This window comes from Anas platyrhynchos, chromosome 3, assembly GCF_047663525.1.
Source record: "Anas platyrhynchos isolate ZD024472 breed Pekin duck chromosome 3, IASCAAS_PekinDuck_T2T, whole genome shotgun sequence".
In the NCBI taxonomy this organism is placed as follows: Eukaryota; Metazoa; Chordata; class Aves; order Anseriformes; family Anatidae; genus Anas; species Anas platyrhynchos.
The window spans coordinates 8278405-8300121 of NC_092589.1; the positions used below are offsets into that span (position 1 = coordinate 8278405).

General features: G+C 36.7%; 1 protein-coding gene across 13 annotated transcripts in view; it reads left to right on the forward strand.

The window, feature by feature from the left end:
- PLCB4 (phospholipase C beta 4) overlaps positions 1-21717 on the forward strand; it is a 231450-nt gene that overhangs the window by 149744 nt on the left and 59989 nt on the right. For all 13 annotated transcript variants that reach the window (XM_072035240.1, XM_072035243.1, XM_072035238.1 and 10 more), the window contains 10 exons: positions 5729-5808; positions 6345-6398; positions 11635-11716; positions 12862-12962; positions 13575-13632; positions 18295-18403; positions 19356-19566; positions 20194-20287; positions 20933-21012; positions 21466-21550. In XM_072035240.1, coding sequence (XP_071891341.1) covers positions 5729-5808; positions 6345-6398; positions 11635-11716; positions 12862-12962; positions 13575-13632; positions 18295-18403; positions 19356-19566; positions 20194-20287; positions 20933-21012; positions 21466-21550 — 954 coding nt within the window. The remainder of the gene's footprint in view (positions 1-5728; positions 5809-6344; positions 6399-11634; positions 11717-12861; positions 12963-13574; positions 13633-18294; positions 18404-19355; positions 19567-20193; positions 20288-20932; positions 21013-21465; positions 21551-21717) is intronic.

Genomic DNA, 21717 nt, shown 5'->3' on the forward strand with positions numbered 1-21717 from the left:
TAACCTGTGAGGCACCAGAATGACTAGCTAATACTGAAATACTTTGTTATTCATGCTAAAAAGCTGCATATAGGCAAAATGCCAGCTTAATTATCCAACTGATAATATTTGGCATTGAAGAGGACTGCAGTTGAAATCATTTCATTTTGATGTACTTAAGTATCTCAGCTTTTCAGCTGGACTAGTATTTTTCATTTTTAAATTGATTTCTGTTCGGTAAAAATCACCATCATTTTTTTTAAGGTGAAGCTCTTCAGATTGATCTTTTTTGTTGCTGTTCTAGTATATGTCTCTTTTTACCTAAAAGAAAAAAATATATATATTTTTTTTCATTTAACACTGATTTTTTTTTCCCTCTCTGAAACAAGTTATTAATTATTTGCCCAAATCATACTGCTAGGAGGCAACAGACTAGAGGGCAGCAGAAGATTCCCACAGGAATATCCCACAGATATGTTACAGGAAGGTTCTGTTTTCCCATAGCTTTGCTTTGTTTTAATGTTTCAAGGTAAGTCTTTCTAAAAAAAAAAAAATGCAGAACCTACTTGAACATTATTCTAAAATTCTACTGCAGTTCTCTATGTCATGCTAGTATATGGCTTATGTCTCATAACCTACATGATAAACATTTCTAAACTATAACCATCTTAATTATGACTTCTGCTTACATGTTCAGGTAGCCCTTTGCCAAGTATGTAAAACCATCTTCTCTAGAGAAACCTTCATATCCTGGCCAGACTGCGGTTAAATGTCTGTGATTTCAATGTGCTTGCCTTTCTGCTTTTTTTCGTGTTCTTTCTTGGCTACACCACTACGGAAGTATCAATAAGTTGAAAACTTAAGCTTTGGTTCTCTGTAGCCAGGAGGTCTATTTCACTGTGTAAATCTCTACTATGTTTGTCTGAACCTGCATAATGAAGCAGCCAAAGTGAGTTTTCCAGATGCTTTCAGAGTAGACCCCTCAAGTGCTGGAAAAGTCGTTCCAGGATGGAAGGCTTTGTTGAAGGGTGGAAGCGATCTGGACACATCACACGACTTGCAGTGCAGTGTTTACGTGAGCCTCAGCTTTCCAGATGAAGTACTTGAAGTAGGAAGAGGCCCTTTTATTTTTGTAACAGAATGTTTGTAGCAATATCTGACAAATTTGTGCTCCAGTTGATCAGGTAGGGGATGGCTTTTGCACTATCTTTAGTCTACTGCCCTGGCTTTTCTTGTCTCATGCTGTAGAGACATGGTAATTTTTATAGAACAGAAAAGATTTCTCAGACATCTGTGTTGAGAGAAGAGGGACATCTGCTGGTCACAACGTCAATGGATAAGGGCAAAATACCAGGGAATCCTGCCAGGCTGCTTCTTTCTCAGTGAGAACTGAGAAATGTGGTTCTGTTTTCCGTGGGTTTCCTGAAACTTGAAATTATTAAGCCCTTGATTCTGACAGCCAGGCACAGGCACTGAATACTGAAATTGGGGAAATGCCTCCTTGCCTCCCTGGTTTTCCCACTGCTTGAATTAAGCAGAGTGCTACCATGGAGAGATTGCAATGAAAAAGTGAAGGTAAAATCACCTCAAGAGAGGTCTGCATAATACTGACCTTGTTTATAAATATGCCACAGATGACCTTGTCTGGAATTGCATGAGCTGTAGATTACAGTGGTTTTTAGTGCTTCATAATTTTTGCCCTTTTTAACACTCCTAAATGAAAGGTTGATGGCTAAAAGAAAGCTGAGAGGTCAAACTTATCTGTGCACCCTGCTGCTGCTGCCTGTATTTCATCAATGAACCTCAGCTAACACAAGGTCACTAAGTGCCTCAAAAGCATTTGAGTACTCCAGCAAAAATGGAGTGTGCTTCTTCAATAAATTTTTCATGCACCTTCTCCTTATAGAGATATTTGACAATGTTGGATCTTGTTAAAGAAAAACAAGACAGCCTGCTTATTTCAGTCTACAGTGTACTTAGATTTTGGCCTCTTGTGCCAGCCTGAGGGTTTGTGTTTAAGGTATCTTTGTTTTCATTTTTATTTCTTTTCTTGGTTGTTGTTTCTCTAAGATTAGATAGCAGGGCCCAGAGTAATTATTGGTATATAGAGAGCCATTTAGGAGCTCCATTGACAGATTAAAGGTAGTAAGCCATTTTTGAAAATCTGAAAATGTTTAGCATTAGTATAAATGAGAAAAAAAATGCATCTTGTATTTCTATCAAAAACCATTTTGCAACTCTATTTTCTGTAAGACCAAAGTGAAGTATCTACCTCATTTCAGAGTTTCATCTTGATTTTCTTTCTTTGGAGACGTAGCAATATGGAGATGCTGAGCACAAAGGAAAAGAATGTAGGATCTTTATCCCTGTTTACTTGCATAGGTTTACATGTTTTGCACCTTCATCTCTGTAAAATCAGCAGTGCTCTCACAGCACAGAAGCATTGCTGCTTCTGTGTTCTTTGTAGTGTGTTAGCTGGGAAAAAGCTGAGCTCTTTCATCTCTTCCACCATGTCATCAGACAGCTGTACATCTAATCTGGCAATGCTTTGCTGACAGAAAAGAATGCGTTGCATCTTGACTTTTGTCATATAGTATTTGGGCTTTGGATACTTTATGAACATCTGTGCACTGGATAACATTGCCTTAAAAGTGGTTGTGGAGGTTGTTGTTTGGAAACCATTCTAGCTCAGAAGGATGTTTCATGTTGACCAGTTGACAATGAATTTGAACGTGTTGCACTGAGCCTGTATACCCATCTGTGGATGAAGAATTTTCTTCATCCTATGTCATTTCAATTCTACATAGTGTCTTCACAATATCCTGCCCAGGGGACATCGTGCCAATGTAAAGACGATTCCTAGATGGGCAGAGACTTTAAGGTTAAACCCTTGCTTGGTGCCAACAGAGATGTGATGCTTTTGTGTTTTATCAGCATTTGGCTGCAGTTCTGGGCCCTTTCAGTGAACATGAACCGAGTTCCTGATTTGGCATCTCTGTCAGGAAAGGGCCTTATCACTAAAAAAAGATTAGGGAGTCCCTCTAAAGTGGGCATAATCAGGATACTTTCTGCAAAGAAATTGCTTACTAAGTGCTTAGTGATTTTTCACTGTATCTACTTTTTTCTAGCAAGTTGTTTTTTTACTTTTTTTTTTTTTATTTTGGCAGCCGTTCCTAATATATAGAAGTAACTTTGGAAATGAATGCTGGGTAACCTTACTGCTAAATGTTAAATTTTCTCATATCTGGTGTAGTTGCAGCCCGTTGCCTTCAAATCAAAATGGATCTGCGTGTGTTTATTTCTTGTTGAAATGGTGTCATTGGTAGTACTGCACTGATGATAGAAATAAATGCCTTTTTTTTTTTTAAAGACTATCTTATTCATAACATGCATTTTGCCTAACTAAATCTTGCAGAATTCTTTTATGTTTGTTTGTTTATAGTGCATATACCATTTTACTTTCTGGGTCAGTGTTAAAAGATTGAGTTGCTTGTGAGGGAATAGAGAAAATAAATTTTTATATAGCTGTGACAGTGTTAGTGTAGCAATAAAGTGACATTTTACTCTTAATTTATCAAAATAAATAAATACAATAATTGGTAAATCAGAGTCAAGTTTTCACGGTTCCAGGGAATCTAAATGTATGTGAGACTTGCTCAGACACTTTTCCTGAAATTATTGCAAACAATCTTCCTGTATCATCTTTGGTGAGGGAACATTTGTAGGAAAATATATGTGTTCCCTAAGTTGGTCAATGGCTTCCAATTATATTAGTTTTAATAATAATAATAAATATCTCTCTCCATGATCCTTTCTTTATATCCCTAGACAGCACATCCATTCTCTGACTACTAAGTCCATTTATTCATGAAGTTGGGAAACAAGAAATGGGAGAACAGACTGGTGGGCTGTTTTCAAGCCCAGGTGTGGAAGTTGCTTTAGAGGTGACACCACATCCTTATATGTCTGGGAGTTGTGAGTTGGTGGGGAGGTGGCTGCCTTTTTCCCTGGCAGGGACTTGCTAAGCCTGAAAATACAGGGTAAGTTGGGCTATTAGAGCACGATGAGGTGGCAAGGGCAGGGTAAATGTTACAGGGAAAGAGAGAAAAAGAGCAGTGCTCAGAAAGAAGAGTAACTGATGGAGTGTCTGCTTGCATTACCTCACTGCCTGCTTGTCTGCTGGACTGTCTGCTTGGTTGTGTGATGAATGTATGTGGTATCTTGTGTCTTTCAAATGTGGTAATAAAATCAAAGCATAACAACACACCTGAGAAGCCCCACATACTATGCCTTTCTCTTAGATCAGACTTATTTTCAGATGATTCTCAGATACACTTTATCTAGTTATATGCATATTTTTATGCATTACTTCCTAAAAAAGAATAACTTAATAAGGAATATATAAGTATTAACAAATGTCTTTTTTTGGACAAATCATCCACTTACTCAGATCTATAACGTTCATTTAAGGGAGTCTGACAATAACTTGTTGTTTAAAAGGAACTTCGTGATGGGCTTGTAATGTGTCACAGGTACAAGGGTCTGCTTGAGTATGTTTATTTGTTGAGTGGACATCTTAAACCTTTTTGTGCATTATTTTAACTAATGGGATTTAAATATATGCAATTCACAATATGTCCAAAGACAGTAGTATTCATCCTATATAAATGCTGTTTGCTTTTTTTTAACCTGATTTGCAGACGTACACCACTCATTCATGAAAATAAAAATATATTAATCCGCATCTATTTTTAAGTGTCAAATTCTGGATCCTGCCCAAGTCAGTTCAAGCAGCACGCACAGAATTTGGCTGGAAGCAAGAAGCTTTATTCATAAGGTTGATGTTAAGCAGTGGACTGAATCCCATCTCAGTTCCACCAGTGTAATTTATCTGTTGAGTAATCCTAGCATTACAATGGCATAATTGAGATCAAACTTGGCCTGTAATGCTATCATTTTTTCTCTTCCTATAGCTTCATCCTGCCAGGATTCTCAGTGAAATCAATGAGAGTTCATGTTAAGGTCTAATCCTTAAGCTTCTGCTATATAGCACTACCAAGTCTAGGTACAAGCTATAGTGGGAAAAAAAGATCCATAAAAAGGAATTACATAAGTGATGTAATGCTGCTGTTGGCTAAAAGTCATCTCAATGATTACTGGAATGTTTGCTTTTTAAGGAAGAAAGCCAGGAAGAAAACAGGGCTGAATATGTAACAGGGTGTTAGGTGAGGTCAGCATCAGAGAGCAACTGTTGTACATCCCTGTGGTCTGCTCTAGTTTATTAATATTTTGTTTCATTCCTTTTTTCTAACACTGGACTAATTACATATGTCATCACATATTGTATAATGTTTCTTAGTAATAGCTAACAAGGCCAGCAACGACTGAAAGGGAGGCATATATTTATATGGGCTATAACTAGAAAGCTTAATAAATCAGTCAGTGGACTGCTTTCCTTTGCTGGCAGTAAACTGTTTTAATAGCACCACAGATGCTGCATGTGGTACTTAGACGAATAGAAAGCACAATCACTTTGTTTAGTGAAGGATAACATATCAATGGGTAAAATCCAGCTGGAATTTTTTGTGGTGTTGTAGGCTGTGAAGTGGGCGGGTTCTTTTCCTTAACTCAGAGTATTAACATTATCCATAGCTGCAAGGAAGAAAAGCCTTTTGTCAAGACAAACTTTCCAATTTCTTCCATCTACAGTTTTCCTAATCTGGTGCTTCTGTATTTTCATGTTTTTCAGCAATGGGTAGAAGGACTTGGATCCATCATACATAACTTTAGAGCTAACAATGTCAGTCCAATGACATGTCTCAAGAAACAGTAAGTTACCTTCTTTCCTCCATTTTTCTCCTTTTTTCTAGCCTTATAATTTCATTCTTACATTTCTTTTAAATTTATTTAAAAAAAAATACAGTGTAATAAACTGAATGGTGTTAAACTAGTTTAAGATTTATCCTTCATTGTGATTAGAAAAGGTCTCAAGTCTATATTTGGCACCTGCCCAAGAGAAATTATAAGAGAATTTATAACCATTCATTTGATTTGTTGATGTTGTATGTTTTAATTATTGTCTGGATTGTTCTTTTGCTGATGTATATGGAAACAGAATCCCATGAGTCTGTCTTCTTTTCAGACTCCTGTTAACTGATATGCTGATTCTTTTTGGCTGCTTTTTGCCTTTACAGTTAAAGAACTGCTCTGCCTCAAACACTAAAAGACTACATAGGAATATTTTTTATTACCAAACAATCATCTCTTTATACTCGTTTCACAAGGATGTCAGTAACCTAAAGCTTAATATAAGTATCCTAATTTTAACAAATAGTATTTCTAAAATATTTGTTTCTCTATTTCAGTTGGATGAAGTTGGCCTTTCTAACAAATACAAATGGGAAAATTCCAGTTCGGAGGTAAGCGCAATTGGGCATTCAAGTTTTTATCAAGTATTGGTTATATAATGTTAATAAAAATTCTGTGGCTTAGTAACTAAGTACAATATCAACTTTATCACTGTCTAACACGTTTTTAAGAACAAGCATAGAACTAGATATACTGAGCTGAGTTCCATGCTTCCTTGGAAACTGGGGAGGACTTCTTATCAGCCTAATGATTTTTCTCTTAGTCCGTTTTAAAGATACGAGTGCTTGTCATTGTTTTCAGTCACAAAGAGCTAAAAGCATCAGCTTTCTCAGCTTACAACTCTTCAAACTCTGGGAAGGGTTTTTCATAAAATACTTACCAAAAGAGCTATATAAAAATGCAGGCCAGTTAAGCAGGGCACAAAGAGGTACATTGTAAAATATAGTTCCTTGTAAAAGAGAGAGATAGAGCTCTGCCAAAATTATTCCTGCTTTTATAGGAACCCCCAGGATAACATTTGGTTTTCTCCACGTGATAAATGAATCATTTGGTTAGCTGTCAGTGACTGAAAAGCCAGAACAGCGTATTTTCTGTACAGCTATTAACTATTTCAAGTTACTGATTTTCAGTCTACTCTGGCTAGGCAAATAATTCTCCCTGCCCTGCTCTAGATGTTCTTGCCAATACATTGAGCTTCTTTCCTTCTCATCCAGTATGTGAAACCCCACTTTTGGAGCATGCTGTTTTTTCATGAGGAGGAACACACAGAAAAGAACAATAAAAAGGACTTTGTAAAATAAACCTTACAGATATTTTTTTTTCCATGCAAGAAAGAGAGGATTATACATCTTCAGAATCGGCAAAATGATAAAGGGCCAGCTATGCTGTCCTCCAGGTTTCATGATTCAAGTAACACTTTGACAATGTTAAGGCTGCTTCAGTGTATTAATTTTTCAGCTTTCACATTGTCAAGCTCCTGCTTATTCCTGAAACTTGAACTGAACTGCCATGAGGCATCACCTGTGCAGAGGTCCCATGAGTAATATAATCTGAAAGATAAAGATGTGGGAACAGTACTAGGGGAGCAAATTCATTTTCAAGGCGTCAGAGCTTTATGTCTGTGTTTGAACACAGAACTTTATTCCTCAGTATTGAATGAATAGCGTGCTAGCTTGTCTGAAACTGTTTCCACCTTGAAATATTTTACCTTGCATTTAGGAAGGCACAAGTTCTCTCTGCTGTGCTATAGCAGGCTAATTTACTTATGCAGACAAGGCTGCATATTGCTGAAGAGAGTACAGTGCACTGGCTTGTTAATTCCAGTGAATTAAATCATCCTGTCAGATTTAGAGTTTGGATTGTGGAAGACTTAAATGGTCTCTTAAAGTTGAATAGTTTTTCTTAGAAGTGTTTCCAGTTCCACGAGTGCCAGGTTGACACAAATTGGTCTCTAGAAGCTTAATTTCTTGCAAAAGTGATTTGCAGTATAAATTTGTAAAGAATCTACTATTCCATGCTGTGCTGAGGGAACCTGAATCTTTACATCTTCGAGGAATTCATTACGTTGTTGTGGGTAAAATGTGGCAACCTTTTGGTGCTTATCCAGTAAGTACTGTTTCACGGGCTGAAAGGAATAGGAGAGATGTCAGCAAGAGGCAAGAGGAATGGCAATGCAGGGCAAAAATCAGACTGTTCTGTAGACCTGTCTTGGAAAAAAGGTTGAACCAGAGCACTGTCCTCCCCTCCGCAGCAGAGCCCTAATGGAGGACAGTGATATCATGAAAGTGGCCTGATCCAGCAACACCTGCTTATTATGAAGTGAGACACAGGCACACAGATCTCTCATCACTGGGTAACCTCTCCTCCGCCCACAAGCACTTAGTGCAAAGGAAGAGTATGGGGGAGAAGACAAGGAATAGGAGGAGCTAAACACATGAGAAGGGTACATGGGTGAGATAGGAAGGCAAGCCAAGAAGCACCAGGAAATTTGGGCAGAATGCTTCTGCTATGCACTGAGTTTCATGTTGTTTATCCAAGTCTCCACTCAAGTAAATCTTCCTACTGATTTAAACTTCTGATGCTTCACATTCAACAGACCTCCAGATTGCTGTGGTCAGTCCCTCCCACATTACTTCCTTGTTTTAAAATTCAGTGTCTTCTAGTCGGCTGTGCTCTGTCAAACATCCACCTCCTCCTGCTGCTCAGGGACTCCTACAGCAGTGACTGTAGCTCTGGGGATACAGATAGGAATGTTATCCTCTCAGGAGAATACCTAGCAAGTCTGTTAAGCTATGGGAATGTGTATTGCAAGATCCCCTTTAGCTCACTTTTACACAGAAATGAAGTAAAATCCCAAGGAAAAAATCTCACCTGGGAAGTCAGAGCTCTGCATTTCTTTCTAGGTTTAATACAGATCGTTGCAGCCAACACATGGGCATAGAAAATGGCAAAGCTTGAGAAGGTGAAAATCCTTAGGCTGTCAGTGGTAAATGGTGCAAATATTCCTGACTCCTTGTTAGTAATGTTAGGGTTGTAAGGTCATGGAGATTCTTCTCAACTGCTATTGGATTTGAACCTACTCTGGGGCATATATTTATTACTATCAATGTAATGTGTTTGAGAGAGAAGAAATACCAGCAGTTAGTAGTGCAAAAGCCTTAGGAGAACACTGGTTAAAATATTTTGTATTTTCAGATTTTCAAACTACTATAAATGATAACTGAGAAGGTCAGTGCTTGTTAACATAAAAAATATTCTGTTTCTGCAGCTTTCTATTGGCAGAAAACATGTTTTCTGTATGTGCAAGTTGTGCCTGTTCAGATAGAGTCTGCTTGGAAATGAATTTAGGTCAACCTATGATCATCCATTGGTATGACTACATTTAAAAGAGTTTGAGCTAATTTAGCATCTAACTGTGAAGATTAAAGAAAAAAAAAAAAGGCACAAAGACTAAATTTGTCTCATACTGGTTTAATTAATTTAATCTGAAATTACACATTTTAGTAAATAAGCTTTGTATCGATTACTCCAGAGTGCCTGGAAGAAATGTCTGCTCCTACAGTTAGATGATGGTTGGAAATTGTAGTTTTAGATAATTTTTTTGTACAGTGTACACAGTGGTACTTCCAGTTCTAGCCAAACTGATAAATACAGTGTAGCCAGAATAAATGACGTTTTGAACAGTCTGTGTGTTGACTTGATATTTGAAGTAATGATTTGAAAGTGGTAAATATTTTGAAGTAACCAAGTTATTGAGTCCATCAAAAGGCAAGATAGACTGATAACCCTCAGTCCTAGATTTGAAGTATTTTAAAAAATGAAAGAGCACATTGACACATTGCCCCCACCCTCACAACAACAACAAAAAAAAAAGATAAGAAAAAAAAATCCACCATAGAACATGAGGAGTTAACACCTGTATGTATCTATCAACCAGCAACTTGCTTGTGTCAGAAATAATCCAATTTTTTTCCAAGGTATACAACAAGATGATTGTAAATATGCTAGGATGAAGTCTCTTCAGATATAATTAAAAAAGTTTTATTTACAGTACCCTTAGCAAAATGAAAGTATACTTTTAAACTCTTTTTTAATTCATGTACTTGTTTCTAGACTGCTGCTCTCATTACAAATTATTGCTATATTTACTGTTATCTTTAGTGAAGTAGATAGTTTGATATCAAAAAGAAGCTCTCTGCAGCCATGGGATCTTGGCTCTCTGTTTCTGAGTAATTACTTATGCCAATATTATACATTTGGCACTATATTTATTATTGGGGCCTAATTCATTAGAACAGGCATATAATTTTTACAGGGCTGGAGATAGATTATAAATTATAGACTTGATGTTATTCAGTGTCATAGCATTAGGAGAAAATAGCTGTTTGATATGTATTTTTTTTTTTTTTCTTTTTTAAGAAACAGGTGCCTAAAATTAAGCTCATTCTATAATTCAGTGAAAACATCACAGTACTTAGCTTTGGAAGTCAAATAACTTAATTATGTACCTAAATAGGGACATAGAAACCTGTTGTAAGAACCCATTAAAAAATAGCTAAGATAGGTTAAAATGCTATTTTATCACTTGGATCTTTGGCTTCCTGATCTTCATTTTATTAGTATGAAAATATTTACATAGGAGTCTTAGAGTGTTTTGGAGAGTAGAACAACTGTGAATTGCTATGGCAACAAATAACAGCAACTGTTGATTTCACATCTTTCACCTTGTGAAATTATTTAGTATGCATGAGACTAACAAAAAGACTCTGCAAATGATTGTCTCAACTGATGATAACAAGCAACTTATTCTCATGAGGCAGCTATAGGGTATTTCCTACAATACAGGTTTTCTTAGCGTTAGCAATAGGTACTGGATACAGACCTCAGTTTTCCCCTCCAGATTGAGACATCAAAATCAAGGAGTTCTGGGATGCATCTTTTTAGCTTAGACCCTGGAAAGGAGGAGAGTGTCAAATTTGGATCTACTTTTCCAGAGTTAGAGGCTATTCAAACTTTTCTCATATGGAAACAGAAATAGACCAAATGTTTTCACATTAGGCATGCCAAATAGCTAAGCTTTAAATGGAATTATTGTTTTGTGGAAGGAAATGGATGTTAATCAGTTTGGTGGAAACCTACTTAAATGCATAGTACATCTAGAACAGGGGCATTCATAATGCCTGCAAGGCAAGGGAACATTCAAAGGGAGGAGTGAACACTGCAGCTGGTGAAGGAGCAGGGAATAAGATCTGACATGCATCTGGGAGTCCCTGGCTAGCAAAGACTGCTTGAACAGGAAAGAGGAAGGAACCTGCCATTGGGAATGGTTCAGACCTACCTTAAGGGTGATGTGGGAGGCATAGGTTAATGCTTGGAAAGGAAGAGAAGTCACCACAAGCAGGAAAGCCTGGAGCCAGGAGTCTTCTCACTTGTTGAATCTGTTACTTTTTAAACACAGTCATTTATCTATGTGTGGAGGTGAAAAGATCCAAAAGAATAATGCTTTTCACAGCTCCATATCCCAGTATACTGAAAAAAACAGCAACTCTTCTGTTCTTTTTGCAGTTCATTATTTTGATGTTTTCTAATGGATAGCTTGCAGGCAGAACACTGCTGCTATGTGAAACATGGAGCATTTTTTCTGCTGCACTATTACTTGGAAGATGCTTATATTCATCAGTTGAAGTTGGAAGAAAATGTTGGCAGTCAAAAGCAAGAGAGAGAAAACTGAATGTTTAAAATGTTACTAACATTTTTCCTTCTTTTTCCCCCACTCTTTTGTTTTAGCATTACCAGAACCTTCGCATCAGGTAAAACAGAAAAAGTGATCTTTCAGGCACTTAAGGAATTAGGTCTTCCCAGTGGAAAGGTATCTTGCAGTTTTGAATAATTTCTTTGTACATTACTAAACTGATGAATCATTCATATTCATATCTGTGATCAAAGTCGTATGCATCATGCAAAAACATGCCTATTGTTCATGAGTAGCTTATTCAACACTGTAGGTTGTTTACTAAAATTAAAATGTAATCAAATCTTTGAAATAGCCTTAAACCTCTTAAATGAGGCTTCTCTTCTTTTCTGTAATAACTGCCTTGCCCCGTGCATTTATACGAAGTACATGAGTGCAGAACATTGCTGCATGCTGCCCTCTCAATTGTGTTTCTTGGATTCCTCCTGCTCTTTGCTCCCCTCCTTTGCTCCTGAAGAACTGCTCTCCAGCTCTGTCCTGCTTGCAGCTGGAGCCCCTGTCAGCAGCCCCAGAGGGGTGACAACTGGCTACAGTCATGGTTGGTTTCTTCACCTTTGCTCTCTGCCAAGTCTCCCTTTTTTAATTTTGGAGACTCCAGCCCATAATTTTTGGCTTGGCACCTGCCAAGCCTGGTGGGAGGCAGCCTGCAGGCTCAGCAGGTCTCTGTCTCCAGCCAGTGAGGGGGAGCGTAGAAAACTGTGGGTGTCCAGCAGTTGTGGTGCTTGACACCAAGGGTGATTTTTTTTTTTTTTTTGCTCGCAGCTGCAATTCTCATCTTGTTCAGCCAAAGAAGGGCATGATACAGAATGTGTTAGCTGTGCATTCCCGCTCATAGAAATTTTATGCAACCCTGTGTGAGAGCTGGTTTGCTATTTAAAACCACTGTACCAAACCTGAGACATTTTCTTGAAGTGCCTTGGCTTCAGCATAAGTATCTTAAAGTTCATACACTATTTTGTTGTTTTGTGTTTTTTTTTTTTTTAAGCTTCATTAGAAAAAATAAACACTGAGTTCCAGTTCTGTGTATGTAGAATTGATGTTGCTGTGAGGTCAGAATATATGAACATCTGACAGATCTGTGATAAAGATGAGTTGAGAACTGTTTGGAAAAAATACAAAATAAACTAGGTAAAGTAAACGTATAATGGGTAAAGAGCTAAAACAGTATTTGATTGCTTTTTGTGAGGTAAGATAACACTCTTAGGAATAGAGCATATAAGCAGTCTTTTGCTGAATAAATGTGCCTTTGCATTTTGTTGCAGAATGATGAAATTGAGCCTGCAGCATTTACTTATGACAAATTTTATGAGCTCACCCAAAAGATATGTCCCAGAACTGACATAGAGGACCTCTTTAAGAAGATGTAAGTTCAAATATAACATAATCTTCCTTTAAACTAATTTTACTGTAATTTTAGTCCATATCTAATAGTGACAGAATGCTGTAAAGATTAACCTTGAATCCTAGTATCATCAGCAATATGTTAAGACAAACCTTAAGTCTGTTTTTCCCCTTCCTTCCCTCTAAGATTGTTAATGTAAAAGTTCACTCTGTATTTAGAGCAACTTTTACATGAGTTAGAAGAAGCACCTGGAACTTTTTTTTTTTTTGCATTGGCTTTACTAACTACTGTAATTTTAACTTGCTCCTTTAGGTGATTAACACAGTATGTGAACTAACTAAATTAAGTAAGGAATTTGATGTTTTAAAAGTTTCTTCCTTCTATTTATTCTCAGCTGGGGGACTTACATGTTGTTTTATGAAGTAATGTGTGTTAAATTATAGCAAGTAAGGGAGAAATACTGTGTCAAGCATAGACTGTTTCTTTTCTGTGACTGCTCATTTTGAGATTATAAAGTTATTTAAGGTAGAAAAGTGGAAGGTTTTAGAAGTATTGACAATGTCAACATGTAAATCATACCTACTTGTAGCATCATATATGAAAACTTACATTCTCTAATAAATTTCTTTTCAGCAATGGAGACAAAACTGATTATTTAACGGTAGACCAATTAGTGAGCTTTCTAAATGAAGTAAGCTTTTTCATACATTAACTACCATACAAGTCTGTCTGCAGTGGCTTGCTTCTTCCAGTCTATCCATTGCATGTATCGTGCCATTATTTGCTATGCTTCTGATCTGCTGATCTTTCCATTATGGTAACATCCAGGTGCAAAAATCAGCTCCAACCTTATATGTTCTTGTGCTTTCTACATGTTGGCTTTTGCGGATTGCATCTGTTGATTATTTGCTTGTTGTCTTGTGTTGTGTATGTTTAATACATTTTATACTGTTATATTCGATGCATTTTTATTAAAAATACATCCAGTATTTTATTATAAGCAATTATTTTTACCTAAAGGCCACAGATAAATATATCTGCTTATCCCTTTGAATAATAGAAGAAATGAAGTAGGCTTTTAAAAACATTGGCTTGATTCTACTGTACAGTATATTTCTATCTATTACAAATCTAAGAGCTAAGAGGGTATTTTAAGGGTTTGTATATGATTTTTAAAATAGTATGTGTGCAGCATAAAAGAAAATATTTTTATTGCTGTATTTCCAGAATACAATTGTTGGCAAGAGTATTTAGTATTTCTTAAAAACATCATGAGTGTGCGAATAAACACTGTGAGGGGTTTCTTTTTTTTCTCTCTCTTTTTTTTTTTTTTTTTCTATTACTAAAGCGCAGTAAGCTGTGGAAGGCTGACTCTATCAGAACTGCAACAGCAAATGCACAATATAGATTTAACAAGAACATACACATGGAAAACAAGTACATTCTACCTGGGTTTGTACCAACAGATTCTTGTCATCTAGAACATGGGCAGCTGCTTTACTTCTCTGCATGATACTTGATCTTTTAGGGACCAAAAGCCTTACCAAAATTCTTTCCTTCTAACATTATTTTACTATTTACAAATCCATTTTTATTTATATCAGAAATGTGTATGTTTCTGATACTGCTATATTAAGGTTCAAGCAGTAAGTTCCCCCATAGAAAAATCAAATAGATCATATTCAGAATTTGTAGATCATATTCAGAGTAAAATTTTCTTTTTCATTTGGGAATGCACTCATTCTTCATCGAACCAAATCACACATAAAAAGGAGTATTCAAAAAGAAGAGCATCTCCCCTGTGAGGCGAGGCTGAGAGACCTGGGTCTGTTCAGCCTTCGGAAAAGAAGACTGAGAGGGGATCTTATCAATGTTTATAAAGACCTGAAGTGTGGGAGACAAAGCAATATGGCCAACCTCTATTCAGTGTTTTTTGGGGATAGGACAAGGGGCAATGGCCACAAAACGGAGCACAGAAAGTTCTGCACCAATATGCAAAAGAACTTCTTCATGGTGAGGGCTGCCCAGGGAGATTTTGGAGTCTCCTTCTCTGGAGATATTCAAGACCCATCTGGATGCCTACATGTGCAATTTGCTCTAGGGAACCTGCTTTGGCAGAGGGGTTGAACCGATAATCTCTGGAGATCCCTTCCAACCCCTACAATTCTGTGATTCTGTGATTAATATTTCATGACTAATGGTTGTTTCCCTTTAGTTGGAGACTAGAGCTGGGAAAAAAAAAAAATGTAGAAAAGTTTTATAGAGTGGAACAGTTTAGTCTGATGACTTGAAACCAATGCCTTTGGCTTAGTGCTTAAGGTATTTTGGTCTCCAAATATATTTGGAGTTTAAAATTTTGGTCATGATTTGAAATGCACTAAATAAACTAAGTTCTCCCACCTGATGTGATCATTTCTGTCCCCTTTACAGCAGGCCAATACTGCAATTAGTAGTGATGTTTAATGCTGGAAAATACAAGATTATTTAGGAGAAGGGAATTGCTTGGCAGGGCAATTATTCATGAAAGTCTTTAGCCTAAATTACTTTGAATTCCGTAACCCAGGGCAGGCCACAAAAACTGTAAGCATTACAACTTTTTAAGAGAGCATGATGGTATGTTACTGGGTATAAGTGGAGGGTGAGCATCTGTCCAGTCAAAATGCTGTCTCTATTTGCCTTTTAAATGCTTCTGGCTGACAGCTGATTTAGTTGTGTATCAGTATTAAAACTTCTGGGAAGATTTTAGAAAGTTATTTTTTAGATTTTTTAGTTGTTTTTTTTTTTTTTTTTTGTTATTAAGTCCGATTTAGAAAAAAATAAAATGTAGTAGAAAAACAACTGAGGTCACTACTATTGAGATTTGCTCCTGCCATTCACTTGCAGCAATAAATTATAAGCCAAGTAAATGTCAAAGTGGAAATTCAGTAGTCTGACCAGGATTCAACCATTCTCCTGGGAAGGAGGTATGAGGAGATCCTTTTCTTTCCCTTTCTTCCCCACTGCCCACCTCTCTTTCCCACTGTCTTCTTCCCTTTCTTCTTCCTTTCCTCCCTCCCTTCCACTCTCTTGCTTGCTCTTCCTCTCTCCTTCGCATTCATTTACTCTCTCTTTCTGTCTCCCTCTGTTTTTTTCATCTCCACATAAGGATGCCATTCTTTTCCCACTGCACAGGACAAATTCAAGAAGTAAAATTATTGTGGGCCCGAAAGCTGCTTTACATCTCAGTTTATAGCTGCTCAGAGTAGAGTGGAGGCCAGGTTGAGGAGGCTGAATGGTCTTTCTCTCTTTCCAGAACTATGCAGGATTTTTTTTCCTCCCCATTCTTTTAGATAGTTCACTCTCATGTGGTTAAGAATGTCTAGGGTAAGGGTTTTCTACTTCATGTGGTAACTAGACCAAGCAAAGGCAACTCTGGACATATGCAATTAGTCCAGGGACATGTTGTCTTTCTAGATGAAACTTCACACTTTTAGTTCTAGTCAGCTTTTATGTTACAGCTTTCCTTTGCCAGCAAGCCCAGTAATGCAGAATATTTCTCCAAGATACACTAGTAAGCATTCTTCCATTTTTTTTAAATAACATGTCATCAGTTGTCAGATCTGCTTTGGTTTTTAAACTAAGTAAGCACGGAGACATGATTTTATTAATGGGGAAAAAAGTTGATAATGAGCGATCGTCATTGCTACAGGAAGAATATTTTGCTCTTAGAAGAGTATTTTGCTCTTTTGCTCCTTACAATAACTCTGGAGAGTCTTATTCTAGAGGAGGCTTTTTTTCTTTATCCCATTTATTTTATTCCGTATGCTTATGATTAACTGTAGAAGAATGGGTAAAAGTACTCTTCTTGAGTAAGAACCTTTCTTACTACTTCTTAAATTTTTGAAGTAGTGAAATGTCTTTCATGATATAAAGCTTGTCATTTGTCATATTAGACTGTGCTGTTGCATGCCAGTGTTGTATTGCTGCTCTGTGCTGCTTAGCAAGTTATGTCCTGCATCCAGCTGCTCTCATTTCATATTTTACCTGAGTTTTACTTAGATATCCAGACAGCCGATCTGTAGTGAATGAAAATGCTATAATTTAGATGCTGCATACTGTCAGTAGCTTTACTTTAAAGATCCCTCTTTAACTGCATGATTAAATTGGCATTGGTTGTAATTTCTTGGAATCAATAAAGCACATTCATCAGTGTATTGATTGTAAGAAAAGAGATCAAGTGCTTATTTTTGATTGGAAACTACTTTTCTTCCTGAAAAACTGTCAGAAATATATATATACATAAGGAATTACATCAAATGCTGATAATGCTGTGCCAAGCCACGTGAACACCATTCTGTCCACTCCAAATTATTGATCACTAATACGGGGGTGGCTTGTTACATTTCTGAATTCTGCTTAAACTGCAGCTTGAAAACTGCATTTACCGGGGTAAAAGAGTGTTGTCGTGGTCATATTTATTTCTTTACATTTTATTGCATCTGCTTACATGCCACTACTCCGTTCAATTCTGTTTTTAATTTTCTTTTAATGGAGAATCAGGCACACAGTGTGCAGCTCTAATCCAGCATGGAGAAAAACAAATGTTATATAGCACAACTGTGAGCAAAACCAAACTAAACCAAAAACTCCCTGAATTTTAGTGTATTAGAAATCACTGCTAAATTGCATCTAGAATATATAGAAATGCTAAATGTTATGAAATCTTAATACTATAAATTACTGTGAATTGAGGATACTATAAAGTTCTTCTAAATTTTATATATTTCTTCTGAGAATTTAAGTGTGCTTTTTTTTTGCATAGTGCACAGTGTTTCTTTGATTCACAAATAATCATCATCGGTTTCATATTTCTAAATTCAGGTTTCAAATTATGTATATATAGCATAGTTTTATTTTACTTTCAATTTTTACTTCAGCTATAGATATTGCTGAAGACATGCATTTTAGCGGAGGTGATTACTATGCCATCAGTCAAGTCTGTCAGTTTACATGATCTACAAAATAGATTGGAAGGAAGAAGAGAGATTTTATAAAGATGAGCTTAGCTATTTATTGTCAACATTTCATTGGCACGTATACCACGTGCAGTCATTATTTTCATGAACAAGCAACAGGTAGACCAGTTATACAGTTATAGTGGATTTATTTGGAAATATTTAAGTTTCTTATGGAAGATAAGGTTTGTTTTCTGTCTAAAGCTAAAGTTGCTGTTGGATAGTCTGAAAGTTTTAGGGCTTTTTTTTTTTTTTTTAAATGTCCACTTCTTTCTTTCTCATCTGCAGTAATGAAATGCTCTTGGATGGTAGCCATGCACTATATTGTTTTGCTGAATTCTGTTGTTTTCTAACCTTAGCATCAACGAGATCCTCGGCTCAATGAAATTTTATTTCCCTTTTATGACACAAAAAGAGCAATGCAGATAATTGAGACATATGAGCCAGATGAAGACTTGAAGAGTAAAGGTAAATGTGGGAGGAAATTCAGGATTTGCCATTTTTTAGGCATTTGGGGAATTTGTTCTGAAGCCTGCAAACTTTTTAAAGGGAGATTACGGTCCTTGTGGTCAGGGGGCAAGCACTTGCAGGGCTAACCACTGAAGTAGACTGGGAAACTGATTTGCTGAAAAATATCTCCCGCTCAAAATCAGTGATTTTTCAGAAGGATTAACCTGATCCAGGTTACATTGTGGCCACACAGACAGCCTGGTAGAAACCGGGAGAGGTTAGCTTGACATTGGGATTTAGTAAATGGGGAACAACATGGTAACTTCTAGAAAAAGTTGAGCACTTGCTGTGTATGAAATAGAAATATTAGTATTAATTACCTGATTCTAATTCTGACTTTCTTTTTTTTAATTCACTCTTCTTTGAGTACTCCTGATACCAGTGAGTTTTACAAGTTTTTCAAAGTAAAAAGTATGTACTATAGAAGTTGCCATCTGTTTAGGATATAAAATCATGTTTTATGAAGGTGGGACTTAATCTAGAACAGGAAAGTATTGTTCACTAATTTGCAAGGAAGAGGATTTTGCAAGCACAAAGCAATAGCAGGGGATTGATGTTGGTTTATTCTTCTAGCCAAGAACTGAATCACGGCTAATCATTTAGAGTCTTTCTTTGACTTTTATTTCCAAGAAGTCTTAAATACATTTGGGAAACCTTTAAAAAAAATAACTACTATCAGAATTCTTTCTTGTACATCTGGTTTTATTATCTGGGGACACAGTGTCAAATTTTGCATCAGGGACACAGTTTCTGGTCAGCTTGGAGCACTGGAAGAAGAGGAGTGTTTGCTTGCAGAAACCTTTAGAGACATACCTTTTTTTTGCTAGGGTTCATGTTCTGAAAGATAGTTTGAATCCTACGCACTGTAAATTTCTAGTAGTAATTTACTATGATTTCTTCTGCCTTCTAGGTCTCATATCAAGTGATGGATTTTGCAGATACTTGATGTCAGATGAAAATGCACCAGTTTTCCTAGACCGTTTGGAATTATATCAAGAAATGGACCATCCTTTGGCTCACTATTTTATCAGTTCCTCTCACAATACATATTTAACAGGCAGGCAGTTTGGTGGCAAGTCTTCAGTGGAGATGTACAGACAAGTACTTCTGGCTGGATGCAGGTTGGAAGCAGTAGATAAGTCTTTCAATATTTGTGAATCTGATACTATACGTCTACATAGTATACTTGGTGAAGATAGAGTATATAACTGAATGCATAAATATATCAATGTCATAAATGAAAATATACATATTTAAGACTTTCTCACAAAAAAGCATTGGAAGACAGTGGGATGTAGAAATTGGTGTCTGGATTTGGGTTGTAAGACAGATAAGTTTGATATCAAAATGACAAAGACTTTCAGAGTGCTTCTTGCTTTACAATTAAGAACCCTATAAGTAAATGAGAATGTTTATGATTTCCTGCTTGATTTCTTGACCTACTAGTATGTGTCACAGTTAACTGAGTAAGATGATAAATAAAAGAGTGTTATAGTGCTATTTTTTTTTTCTTCAGGTATTAATATCTTACCCCACATATACTGTATGTAAGGTAGAATACCTGAAGTAATAAAAGCAGTCTGAAATTACACATGTACAGCTTAAAAGGAATTGCGTAATGCCCCAAACTGCTTGGTAACTTACTGCTTGGTAACTTACTGCTCTGAACATCACTGCTCAGAACTTGTCCCAGGCAGCTCATCTGTATTGAAGCACTAAGAAAGGTGATATTTTTCTTGGGTCTTTAGATGTGTTGAGCTGGACTGTTGGGATGGAAAAGGTGAAGACCAAGAACCAATAATAACGCATGGAAAAGCAATGTGTACAGATATTCTTTTCAAGGTAAATGCCTGACCTCTCCATTTGGCAACCAACCCCAGTAGGACCTCTGGACAAGAATCCATGCAAGGCACCCCTCTCCTCCTCAGCATCTGCCACTGCTCTGTTTTGACAGACTGACAAATTGCATAGTATGGTTTCTTGTCCCCAGATATTAAAACTTGTTTCCTGCTCGTGTTACATACCCTTGTGCTACTGCTGCCTTTCCACAAAAAATGCAGAAAGCAGGCTTGATTACTTTGCCCAATATTTTCACATTCAGTGGCTCTTTGAGCAGCAGAGTAAATATCCTCCCCCTGTCTGAGAAGTTCCTTAGCTGTAGAAACAGCCTGAAGATGCAGGAGTCATTCAGGGAACAGAAGTACTTCATGGCACAATGGAGATGGTAGTAGATTCAGGGGTAGCATTGATGGGTTGCAGGTGAAACTGCAGCTGCAGTTGGGTGCTGGTGCACAGGTTGGTTGTGGAGGGTGACCAGAGAAGAAGGAGCATACTTTTTTTTTTTTTTTTTCTAGTTTTGGTTTCACTTGGCATATTTGAAACTCATTTCTGTGTTTCTGAGGATGGGGAGGAGGACAAAAAAATCTTTTTCATTATGATTGTAATTTGATCTGTTCTAATTTTGAATCCTATTATTGCATTTTAAAGGATGTAATTCAAGCCATTAAGGAAACAGCATTTGTTACATCAGAATACCCTGTCATTCTTTCATTTGAAAATCACTGCAGGTATATAGTGACCTTTTTTATTTATTTTTTTAGTACAATGGATGAGAAAGATGATAAAGCTCAAAAATGCTACTATTTGAATGTACTTGAAAAGTGTGTTGGGGTATGCAGATATGCTGGGTGTCACTTGGAAAGGAATGTACTTTAATAGTCAATTTTTAGCTAGCTTAATAATAGCAATATTTTTTATCTGTGGTAAAGCTGTGAAATATATTTGCATGTTCCATTAGTTGTGTGGGATTCAGTTAATCTACTTTCTTGGTCTTATTAAATTCATATCTGTCAGATAATAGACCTTTATTGACAGTTTAATTACAGTAATGTGTCTCAGTTGAGAGAAATTGGGTAGTATATAATTTGGGAAGTCTAGATTACTTAGTATTATTCTGTTTTGCTGACTAACAGTGATTTCTTTTTTATATTTAAAAAATGAACCAACACCATCTTTTACAGCAAATATCAGCAGTACAAGATGTCAAAATACTGTGAAGATCTTTTTGGAGATCTCCTGTTGAAGCAGCCTCTAGAAACACATCCAGTATGTTATCTTCTGACAGCGTTCCTATTTTTTATATTATCTGTGTTTAAAAGAGAATAAACTGGGGTCTTATCACCTATGGTTGGAGTGCTGATCACTACCAGTCCTGTGCTTTCAAAAATGACTAGTGTATTTGAGTGTCTACACTTTTTGGTACAAACATCCTT